The following is a 12786-nucleotide window of genomic DNA, read 5'->3' on the forward strand; positions in this document are numbered from 1 at the left end:
AGAAATGGGTAAATTGAGAAATTGAGAACGTGTTACAGTGTATTTTTTTTCAGGCAGTGTTTTATGTTTAGCTGGCCTGCTCAGGCCCGGACTCTGTCAATCATTCATCCGGGCCAGCAGGCCAGTTATAATGTCGAGCCCTGCATTTGAGCTTCCCAGCATTGTTGTTTGACATTCATCAGTTGGCATTTGAGACCTTGGAGAGTTGAAAAGCCTTTCCTGCTACGGTAACTCTTTTCTTGAATGAGCAGGTACATTATCAATCAGGGACTATTGTCAGATAGTTGGCCTATCTTGGAACAAATTTTTATTTTCTTACAAAAAAAAAAAAGAGAGATGAGCAGCAAAGTCAGAGTCCTGAAAAAAAAAAAAAACTAGTTTGAACCCTTACAAAGGCTAGAGTTAGAAAAGAACATTTATCACTAATAAGGTTGCAACTTTCAAGCAGCTGTCACAAATTTTCCTAGATGAGTTGAATTAAAATATTTTTATGTGTTATAAGACATCTTTATGAACACATTGGTTTGTTCAAAAAGTATATATTGCGAAAGATTTTAGACTTTATCCTTACAATGAAATGCAAGGAAAAGTAGCCAACATCCCCCAGGAGAGAGAAAATATAAAGAAGCTAGCAGAGCTGGCTAACGTGTTTGTGGTTAGCTTGTAAAGTTGATTTAAATGTCTTGACTTGAACGTAAATTTGAGAGTCATCAACATAAAAGTCATTAAACATTGTGTCGATTCAGACCATGATTATGTATAACTGCTCATTTGCTGGTATGTGAATTCCTTCTTGGCATTACATAAAGTTCTACATGTTGACCGTGGCAGATTGAAGGACTAATCAAATGTATTTGATGCGAAGCTCTTATTGCTTTGTCTCTTTGCTCCACAGAGGGATCCCAGGGAAGAAGTGCGGCACTATCATCCTGTCTGCTGAGGAGCTGAGCAATTGTCGAGTGAGTAAGCCGTAATAATCGTCACTGACAAACACACATTAGCTGGCAAACATCTGTCAGCAAAGCCTGCTTACACAGGCTTGGCTCATAAAGTAGATTGAGCTGTATTGATGCTCAGTGTAGGTGTACAGAAGCAGGCGTGGAGAACTTCCTCTAGACTGGCATTAAGCCCACTTTGAGAAAGAATCAGACGGTTTGAAAAGAGCTGACAAAGTCTGTGTTCAGTACAACTGTTCTTTAAAGAAACTATTCACACAGCTGTTCATTTGGAAGCTTCACTTTTTGGGGGGGCTTTTATGTGCATATATCGCTGATTTCAATAGAGCTCCTTGACAGAAACCCAAGACAGCATCATCAAACATACAAACTATTTACAGATCGCTGTTGCCTTGATGAGGAAAAATATACATAAAATTTGAAACAAAGACAAAATTACTGAATGAAATTATGATATGCATGTACACATATATATGTGTGTATGTATATATATATATATATATATATATATACACACCCATACACTAATATGCACACAAAATTAAACCTATAGACACAGCTCAATAAATAAAACTAAAACAAATAAACAGATAAAAAATAAAATAAAAATAATTCAAGTAAACAATTTCACAAAAAGTGTAAGTTTACGTTTTGTTTATAATACCGGTTATATTTGTTCAAGAAAAAGTGGATCTGAAAGAGTTGAAATAAGGAAATCCCAAGCCTGTAAAGTGGATGCCTGTGCCTTATGAATTGCAGCTAATGATCTTTCAATAAGAGAGATGTCTCTAAAATAGTTAGACCATTCCTTTATCGATGGAGATTCAACAGAGATTAGATTAGATTAGATTCAACTTTATTGTCATTGTGCAGAGTACAAGTACAGAGACAACGAAATGTTTTTGGCATTCTAACCAAAAAAAGTGCAAAAGAGCAACAAGGTGCAGTACAAACATGAATAGGCATAAAGTGCAATATGGTAGTAAGGTAATACGGTAAACTGGTGCAGAGGATACAGATAAGAATGGTATATTATAGAGCAGCCTTGATGGATATAAGACAGTTACGGTATGAACAATATTTACAGTATGGACATTATAAACAATATGCTAATAAATATCAAGTGGAATAGGATATTATATATACAGTCAAGTAGTATAGGAAGTGCAGTGATCAACGTAAAGGCAAGTACAAATGTGCAGTCAAGAATTTAGGAGTATTGTAGTGTCCACGGGGGGTGGTTGAGGAGGAGGAGGGGGGTCGGGCAAAGTACACTTGGGTATGGAGTTCAGTAGGGTGACAGCCTGAGGGAAAAACTTCTTCTGAACCTACTGGTCCTGGTGCCGAGAGACCTGTAGCGCTTTCTGGAGGGGAGGTAGGTAAACAGTCTATGGTTGGGATGGGAAATGTCCTTAGCAATGCTGCGCGCCTTATGCAGGCACAGCTTTTTATGGACAGACTCGATGGAGGGGAGTGGGGAACTGATGATCCGTGGGGCAGTTTTCACCACCTTCTGCAGTGCCTTCCGGTCAGAGGCGGAGCAGTTGCCATACCATACAGTGACACAGTTAGTAAGTATGCTCTCGATGGTGCTGCTGTAAAAGTTTGCCAGGATCTGTGGAGACAGGTGAGTCTTTTTTAGTCTCCTCAGGAAGAAGAGGCACTGGTGAGCCTTGATCGTGGAAGAGGTGTTGAAGGACCAGGTGAGGTCCTTGGAGATGTGGACTCCCAGAAACTTAAAGCTGGTGACACGTTCAACCTCGGCTCCGTCGATATGGAGGGGTGTGTGTGTGCCACCTTTAGACTTTAGAAGTCCACGATGGTCTCTTTGGTCTTCATGGTGTTGAGGGACAGGTGGTTGTCGGCGCACCACACAGCTAGGCGCTGGACCTCGTCTCTGTATGCTGACTCATCGTTGTCGCTGATGAGACCAACCACTGTTGTGTCGTCTGCAAACTTAACAATGGTGTTTGAGCCATGTATGGCTTTGCAGTCGTGAACCAAGAATGTATTATTGTCTTCTTTGCCGCTGTTGAGCTTGCAAAGATAATTTTCCTAAAGGCCAGTCTGGTGTTATCCCTGAGAGCAAAGTCGATTTGTGTCTATTTTAATACTTTATATGGATCATAATAAACATATTGGGATTCATTATCTGACAACATTAATCAACACAAGACAAGTCAAAACGTTACAAAACAGGGGAAAAAAACTAGAGGGACGTCACATTTAATTTTAATCTTTTTTTTAAATCAGGTAAAAATCCCTCACAGGAGATTTAAAGATACAGGACTGAACTATTTCAGAATGATGCACTGTACATAATCACAAAGCCTTAAAGCGAGTCATTTTGAAACAGTTCATACATTGTGTTTAAAACAAATGCTCAGTGATCTTAACAAGCTTGTTTCATCTCCTGTCAATTAAAAAGGTCATTGTGACAAAATGGTCAAGCCACTGAGGTGTGTCTATTTGACCCCAACTTCAGTACCAAGAATAGAAAAGCTTAACTGACCTAACCTGCTCTATTATATACACAATGAAACGTGTGTCAGGTTTGAAAATGCCCGGGTGTAAAAGAGGTAGATTATTACAATTCTACAATTCTACAATTCACTTAGCAGACGCTTTTATCCAAAGCGACGTACATCAGAGAGTACAACACAAGCAAGGATCTAGAAAAAAGGGAACAATGTCAGTAAGAGCAAATGATCAGCTTTGAGGACAGTTCTTGAGAGCTCTAATCAGTATAGAAACCATCTTATAAGTCATCGTTATCAAACAAAAACCATCGTCATTCCCAACATCATCATCAATAATATGGAGACCATCATCATTAAGTTAGTAGGTATTCATTGGTTAAACAAAGGAGATGAAAGACTAGAGTGAGAAGAAACTGAGGATCTCTGTACCCTGTCCACCAATTACCTTTAGAACCACACACACACACACACACACACTCTTTTAGAGAAATAATTGGTTCTTTCCCTCTGTGGAGCATCCCCCTTGCCTAATGAAATAGCCCAGGAACATAATGGGGTGAGTGCGGTACCATCCCCACAGCTGACACCGTGGTGAAAAGCTGCGGACGCTTCACTGAGCTCCCAGCATGCAGATCAGAGGAGGATATTGAAAAGAAAGAGAGTGCATCAGAGCAGGACACAGCACAGAGAAAGACAGAGCGAGAGAGAGAGCAAAGGAGAGAGAAATATGGCAAGATGAAAATGAAAGAACAAATGAACAATGATAAGATGGAGTGAAACACTGATTTGAACATGTGTGTGTGTGTGTGTATAGAACAGAGACATGAATCAGAGACAAACACACTGAGGTGAATCAATAGAAGATTATTTCACGCCCGCCGTGTAGCAGCTCTCAGCGAGAAGAACAGCTCGGCTGATGATGGGGTGAGACCAAGCGTTGGTTAATTAAAACGCAGCCCTGCCTGACCTTGTTGTCCCATGTGGCCTGTGGTATACACACACTTACACGGATGTACACGTCCACACAAACCAACACTTGCACATTCAAACTAACTTTCTCTTTCTAGTACTTGTAAACTCCCTGTCCTGATACTTATTAATATACAAACACAACCAGATTAACATGGAAGTGCACCTCAAGCTCTCCTGCACTGCCTGGAAAACACAAACAGAGCATGTATGAAAACATGAGCTGTTGGTTTTGTTAGCTAAAGCTGCTCTAATCAATATTTTTTTTTTTACAATAGATCTCATAAACCTTATGTCAATCTAGGTTGCTTGAAGGGTATTACTTCTTTAGAAAAGCTTTATGATGCCTGCTTATGAGTTTAGCCTGGTCCCGCTTTTTCTTATTGCAGTAAATTAAAAAGCTGTAAAACTTCCTGCTTAGCACCAAAAGACCAAAAAGAAAAAGTGATCAGTCAGTAAGAGAAAGTAGAGGAAGTTAGCACTCGCATTTATTCTGTCGCCCTTGAGCACCAGCATGAAACCAAAACAACTTGCTCTGCATTGTTGTGTTAGCATGCTAATGCTAGTGATCTTTATTATGCTCGTATCTTCACACTGCATGTAAATTTACCTGAAATGAGCGTGATCACAGTTAAGCAGTGAGTACAGTATGTTATTCTTCTTTTCTCTAGTCCCTCAATTAAACAACTTTTATACGTGAGGGGAGGAGTCAGCCGGCCGCCCGGGCGATGTAAACAAAGTGAAGATAGGACTCTGAAAACTCTGAAAACATCACAGACAGTGGGACTCAGGTGTTACACCCATTGTAGACAGTCATGACTCACAGAGTTATTTTCAGAGGATATACTTGATTTCTATTACTTTTAAGTGTGAAAAATCACATATAAAGCCTTTAAGGGCTAAACATCTGGTTTGCATTCTCAAAGTGGACAAAAAAGAAAACTCCAAATGAATGCGAATGTTGTGACTTATCCGTTGGAAGTAGGGGTGTAACAGTACACAAAAATTTCGGTTCGGTACGGTTCCAAGTTTTGAAGCTTCGATTCGGTACATTTTCGGTACAGTAAAGGGACCTGATGCAACACTTTTTTTTCTTCATTAGGAACACTTAGAATTTCCCTTTTTCCACATTGGGCTAAGTGCAGCATTGACAGTTCAGACTTGTACACCTGCTCATGTTACTTTTTAATAACATTTTAAATTAGACATAAACATATGCTGCATCCTTCAACCAAAAGAGTCTCCAATAAATAAAAGATATGAATGAAATAAAATATTTTAGAATGAAATGAAGGAATTAATATAGCCTATATTTAAAAGTATTTCTTTTAAATTACACTTCCACCTTTTAGTTTATGAAGGCAACACTTTTTTGAATGCCCTTTGAGCACATAATAAACCTAATCACATCTGGGACAGTATAGTTTAATCGCAGAATTATTAATATTTCCCTCTGTTGATATAAGAACTTCAATGGCATTTGTTATGTCTTTGGCCCATTCAGAATTACTAGCAAAAGGTTTTCTGTTGGGGAGGGAGGGTGTTCATTCTATCATGTTACAGGTTATGCTTCCACACAGACGCGTTTCCCTTTTGCGCCGCAGCGCTGTTGGAGCGGGATCATCGCTGAAAATGAAAACGAAACTTAAGAGTTAGTCCGTAAAAAGAACGCCATCCCGGTTATATGAAACTGTCCAAACCGACAGGGCTCGAGGAACTAGGAATCTGCACAGTTTATGCTTGAACTTTTTTACAATTTACTAACTAACTACTTTTGTGTCCCATACCAGCGGCCGCAGCCTTCCTTCACACTGAGGTGTGCCTCAGTTTTGCAGTCTGTGTAGGAACACAGATTAAAGTACTTCTGTTCTGCGCGTACTCGGATCGGTCCGCATGAGGACCGGTCCAAGTACGTGTACCTTTACACCCCTAGTTGGAAGTGTAAAAAGGTAACTGTGTGAACAGGTTCTATATGTTGGTGTAAACAGCTTATTGTAATAGCGGTGAATGGCCTCGCCCTAAATAGCTAACCTCAAACATATACAGAGATGAAAATGAAGGACTTTCTTTTTTTCCTTTTGTTCCAAAGCTTTGATGAAGTGACCCTCACATCGAGAAAAATATTCACCTCACCAACTGAATGGGCATTAGCTTCTGTGTTTCCCTGTAATTGTACCTGACACCTCTTCTAGCTCGACAAGAATTTAAATTAAAGGATTGGATTTAGAAAAAACATGCGCCTGCACATTATGAATTTGTAATGATGGACATGCTGTTGGGTATGGCGGGTCGCAGGAGGTTAAAACCCATTAAAGATTCATGAGCTGACATTATTCATCAGTTTCTATTTGGGATGTCGTCTCGAGAGACAAGAGCACCGTGTGTGTGGGTGTTTTTACGTTGTTTTGCATACACACCCTGCAGAAGTAAAAACTAGTCATTTTTCAAATTGCAATTTGAGTTTTTTCCCCAATATTTTCAGTCCTAGTTCAAATGCTCTCTATTAAATGCTAGAATTTTTTTAATTCTTTTAAAAACAGCTCCATTTTGATTTTGAAAACGATTCGTTTTATTGATAGTTAGGCGTGTAGCTGACATTATTGACAGTTGGGCGCAATGTAACAGTTGGTCAAGAGGTTAACAACTCGCTTACGCTTCGGCTCTAAGCCTGTTGTTAGTTTGACTGAAAGTTAGGGTGAGACAGCATTTCCAGCATGGCAGCGACTGCCCATTGCCCTCCGGAGTCCCCTGCTGTAACAGATGGCTGACGTCGCTCTGGCTTCGTCCAATTAATATTTACCGTCTATGGTTATGACCTATACTACAGTAAGCAGGGAGAGTTCAAATTGTGTTGGCTTCACTTTAAGGGAGCTGTCAAGTCCTCCATTAATTTAAACAGTCAGTGTTTTTAAAGAGGACATATTACCCCCCTCCTCCACCTTTTCAAACAGTCCCCCTGTGGTCTAAATGAAACATCTGTGCTGTGCTTTTATCAAAATATAACATGAATCAAGCACCAGAGGAGGTTTGTGACCCTGTATAAACCAGCTCTCTCAGAACGCTCCGTTTTGGTGTGTGTGTCTCTTTAAATGCAATGAGCCCCCCCCCCCCCGAGTTTTCCCCGTAGACATCACTCCTCTATAGTGAGAATAAAAAGGAGAGTTTTGCTCTAGGCTGGAGGTGGAGTCCATGGTTGGAGATACCAGCAGAAGGGAGGGGATTTTTTTTTTTTACCAGAATCCCACTTATGAACACAAGTTGAGAATATTTGAAACAGAGCATTTGTCTCTGTGTTGTAAGACTTATGCAGACCAGAAACAAAGGACTGGATGGGTTTATTTCACATTGTGTGGGTTGGTAGCCACTCAGGTTACCCGAATAAATGTTCAAAAACACTGTGGACTTTTCATAATATATCCCCTTTAACACACATTGACTTTACTTGCACAAGTCACCCAATATAATGATTGCTATAACTATATATTTGGCAACCAATTCTATTTTTTTCCATGTCAGAGAAAGATGTGATCTGCTGTTGATTGATGAGTCCATGAATCAACCATCCCATTGGGGTCGCAATGAGGCACTACTGACAATCACCCACGATCTGCAGCCAAACAGGAAGAGAGGGAGATGCTCTGATTAGCTGTTGTTCATTGTACAAACGGGCTGATGCTTGTGCAACCTCTCTAAGAAATGTAGAACTACTTGTGCTGTTTTTTTCTCCACACTTGACTCCATTGTCAAACAAATACTGCATGGGAAAAATTCCAACCTGAGTTTTGTTTTTAAGTGAATTTATCAAACCCACTGCTAACAAAGACAGCCATGAGAGTAGACACCTTCATGGAGAGGAGAGTTAGCTGTGTCTGTAGGGTGAGTGAGCAGAGAAGTAATAGAGAATGTGAACAAAAAAAAAGGTTTGTGCATAAAATAGGTTTTAGAAAATGTGGTAGAATGAATCTATTCAAAAAAGATATGACCCACTAGTCCTCCCACCATAGGTCAATCTTTCTGCAAAAGTTACTGTCTCTCTCTTTGGGAATTATTGTGAAGCTAGATGATTCAATTTGCAGTTGGAAAAACTGAGTTGGTGCATAATATGCACTGATTTACTTGTTCGTAGTGCAGACAGTCAAAAAGTGTTTGATGAGCAGTTTGTTTTTGTGGAAAAACCAAAAGTAGAGAAATCAGATCAAAATGTTTCAAACTCCCCTCTAATCCTGAAAGTCTCAAGACAACAAATTAACTTTGTAAACTGAGTGACAAATGTGTCGACATAGTTATCTTACAGTTTGAAGTCACAGCTGAACTGTAGCTCATATGCTGCAATTATTTTGACAGCGGTGTCCTCAAAGGTAGAGGGACACCTGGAGAGTTGCTGTTATTGCTTGGATACCGTTTTTCAGTTTTGTCAGAGTTCAGGAGTTGAACATCATTAAGATAATGATCAGAAGAAGAGCAACGAGAGTTCATAAACTAAGGTTAAAGTTAAAAAGTAGATGCCAGAAATTAACAAGCGATGCTAGAGAGCCAGTCTGCATTTTAGAAACTTGCCTAAAGTGTCTGCCACAAGGAAACTGGTTGGAGAAAACAAAAGAAACCTGACATGACAGAAGATCATCTTTGTTGACATGATGTGTTGTTATGTTTGTTTTAAGTAATTTGGAGAGTTGGTTTATTTGGTCTTCTATTATTTGGCTAAGTATAAAAAAGCAAGATCGTCTTTTAGGTTCTCAGTCGTAAAGGTCAGGGTAAATCGATGCTTGATCCAAAGACAACTGCATTGAGTTGAAGATCTTGAAGAACTGAAGAATCCTTTCAGAGAAAAGGTAAAACCTCTTCAAGATATTCAGCTCGGTCCAGTTGCCTTTGGATCAAACGGCGATACAACAAAAGCAGCTCTCAGGAAAAAAGGAACCTAATGTATTTACATTTGATCCAGGCCTTATAGATAATGGTGACTGTGGCAACTAAGGGCAACAGGGTTTGTTATGTAACTTTACAGTAGGGCATAGGGGCATCATTGGGATGAGAAGGGTCTTTACTGAGCACTTGTACACGACCCTGCACTGACACACTTAATGCAGCCTAATGCATATGACTGATTGGACAACAAGACACATGGCAGAAGAAAATATTTTCTGATTATTTAGACGAGCTTACTTCTACAACAGTTTGCGAAAGCATATGGACAAAACAGCCTGAGAGGTTTAGGAGCAGAACTGGTGATTAGGAAACAATCGTCCTCCCATGTGACCAGATTTATGAGGCATGCAGTGAAGTCATCAATTTTTACTTTATTGAAACACTCCTTGCAACTCTGTTTGCTGCTCATTAAAACTCTCTGCTGCTGTATCTGAAAACTATGACTACAAAAAATATGACGTTACATAAATGTGATTAAGTCCCACTTGAAACGCAGTCCACATATCCAAAAGCAAGTATCCTGTAAGGGTTTGCTAAGGCTCGGGTGGAAACAAAAAAGAGGTGGGGGTTGTCTTCAACACGATGCATTCTTCAAAATAAAGGTCGGTGACATTTAATCCTACATCGTGGCGTTCTGAAAAGCACAGCCCACATTTATCTTAAATAAGCAACATTGACTCAAATACACATTTCTATGGTAAAAAAAAAACGACTGAATGTTTTCTCACTTTATACTTCTTAAAGACATAAAGTAGCATTACTTATTAAGCAACTTTTAAAAGAACCAACGTTGATCTCATTAAATATCTCTTGCATAATGCATTTTAAAAAAGATTCAACTAGAATGTATTTTTGGTTGTTAATGTTGTTGCTCATAGAAGAGAACCTCAGGCAGTTGCTTAAACTTATTTCTAATGATATTAGTATCTTGTTACTTTTTAAATTAAATATATTTAACAATACTGACGGCCTGTTTCTGCCAGCATCAGCATCATTTTTTTGTCTTGATTAAACCCTCAAGTACCGACAGCATTCCAGTTTAACTGCAGCCCTCTCTTACAAAGAAATGTCAGCTGGTCCTTTTATTCTATCATGTTTACAAGATGTGTAACAAGGTATGTGAGAAGTGCAGAGAGAGAGAGAGAGAGAGAGAGAGAGAGAGGACAGAGTGATTTAGCCTTAAGCGTTCATGTTCCCTCTTACTTCCAGTTGAAAGAACCATCACAAGGAATGGCTCAAGTTCAAAACGTCTGGTCACTTACAGCCAATGTAGATGTGAACAGAGGGTGTAGATGTTGTGTGTGGTGTTTAGTGATGAAACGATACACTCAGTTCACGGTAAGCATCTTGATACCATGTTCACAATACAATTTTATCATTTTTTTCATAAAGAACTGTCAAAATTAAATTTAAATGTAAGTTATACCTTTTAATGTTGGGTTTGTATAGTTACTAATAAAGCAATCCAGATTTTTTCTTTATGAAAGGAGAAACTTATATCTTAAAATAAACACCTTTTTGGAACTTTTATTTGAATTATGGATTTGAAAACATCCTTGATAAAATGAACTCATGTACAGCACAAATGACCTCTTTAAATGAGCAGAGGTGCAGCCATTTTTGCTGGCATGGAAGCACAAAAAGCTTTTAAAAGACACAGCCTGCCACCATTTTTTGTGCAGCATCATCTTAGTTGTGCTTTTGAATAGTTCATCGGTCTCTTGCAGTATTTGCACAATGTATTTTTTTAATGTCTGTTTTCAACTCACCTCGCATCTACACTGGTGGAACTGGAACTAGACACCTTCCAAACCGCAGAATCTCTGCAGAATTGTTTCTGCCTCTAAACTTCAGCTACTGAAGTTGAACTAAAAAATATATATTTTATTGAAATCAGTTTGAATTGCCACATTTGTACTGATTGTTTATTGTATTGCGAGGTATCGCTACACCCCTGTTTAGGCGTGATTTCAACAACAGTAACCAACATTCCTTCTACTGTTTGGATTCTTTTTTGTGCATTATCAGGAATTACACAAATTGAAATAGACTTCTTTCCTTCATTCATAAGACATACATGTTCTTCTCATATTTTTCTTTGCTTTTGTTGTTGTCTTTTTTGAAGAAAGCAGAGACAACACGTGGTATAAATAATATATTAAAAAGGAGAGGATAAATGATAAGAAGTGGAGAGGATAAATGATGCCATGAGAGGGGATGAAAACATTTTATTGCACTATTCAACTCACGTACACAGCACAGCCATTTTTATTAAACGCTTCAAAGCAACACGACGACATTAATCACAAATTCCACGTCCTATGGCTTAAAATAGAGCAAGAAAAAGCAAGCTCATCCTGGCAAATGTGTAAAAACAAAGTGAAATCGGGGTCTGAAAGTATGAGGACAATATCATACATGTTTTTTTTTTTTATACTTTTAGACCCTCCCTTCTCGTCTCCTACCCATCTCTTTCATTCCTGCAGCCCTAACTCTTTCTCTCACACACACACACACACTCCTCGTCCCTGTCACAAACACTCCTTCATTACTCCCCCGAGGGTGTAAATGTGTCTCTATCCAGCCTTGCCCCCCTCTTTAAATATTGATACCCTGATTCTCTCCATATTAGCAAATGGCTGTTGATCACAGACCTTTTGCGAGAGTGTGTGTTCGTGCCACAGAGCCTTAATGAGGCGGCAGCAGATGCATATTTAATACCCCCAACACATTCCATCACCATAAACGCTTTTATGTGCCTGTTAGCTCTGCAGAGATTTCCTTTTGTGTCCTTCCACACGCTACAAACTCAAGAGCACTAATGCTGCCAAAGTCTGACAATAACCATCAAAAATATGCAGCTCTCCTCCATCAGTAACATGTACAAGTATCATTTGAGATCCTGATAACTAACCAGTGAAACCCTGTGTTTTATGTTAATAAGCTCTGTTCTGTTACACCAATGAAGCTGGCAGAATGACAGCACTGGTTGATGGTTGCAGTTTTATATTTTCCTCTTTATAATTTAAATGATCTACCTAGTAAGACTCAACATGGCCAGGATGCTTTAAATATGAGGCAACCTCATAGATCCATTTCACTTAAAAAGAAACTTAATCAAAACAGGAGATAACGCATTTCATTGGGGCCAAAGACTTACACACCTTTTTTGACAAAATAGCAGAAGAGGTGAAACATCCAAAAAAAAACAGTGCGAGCTTCATAGAGCTACACAAACAAGGCATTGTTCCATCCTATAAATCAAATCAAATCAAATCAAGTTTATTTGTATAGCACATATAAAAACAGCTTCATCTGACCAAAGTGCTTTACAGGCAATGCGTAAAAGCAAGAAATAAAAAATTAATCTATACATATGTACATACATACATGTACATACACGTACATATACATAATACACACACACAAACATATATGCATATACATATATA

The 12786-nt window shown here is 38.9% G+C and overlaps 1 protein-coding gene across 2 annotated transcripts in view; it reads left to right on the forward strand.

Annotated features, from left to right (window-relative positions):
* The window catches only part of cpne5b (copine Vb), a 143112-nt gene that overhangs the window by 86658 nt on the left and 43668 nt on the right, over window positions 1–12786 (forward strand). For both annotated transcript variants that reach the window (XM_065954532.1, XM_020634359.3), the window contains one exon: window positions 896–959. In XM_065954532.1, coding sequence (XP_065810604.1) covers window positions 896–959 — 64 coding nt within the window. The remainder of the gene's footprint in view (window positions 1–895; window positions 960–12786) is intronic.

This window comes from Labrus bergylta, chromosome 5 (assembly GCF_963930695.1).
Source record: "Labrus bergylta chromosome 5, fLabBer1.1, whole genome shotgun sequence".
NCBI classification, from domain to species: Eukaryota; Metazoa; Chordata; class Actinopteri; order Labriformes; family Labridae; genus Labrus; species Labrus bergylta.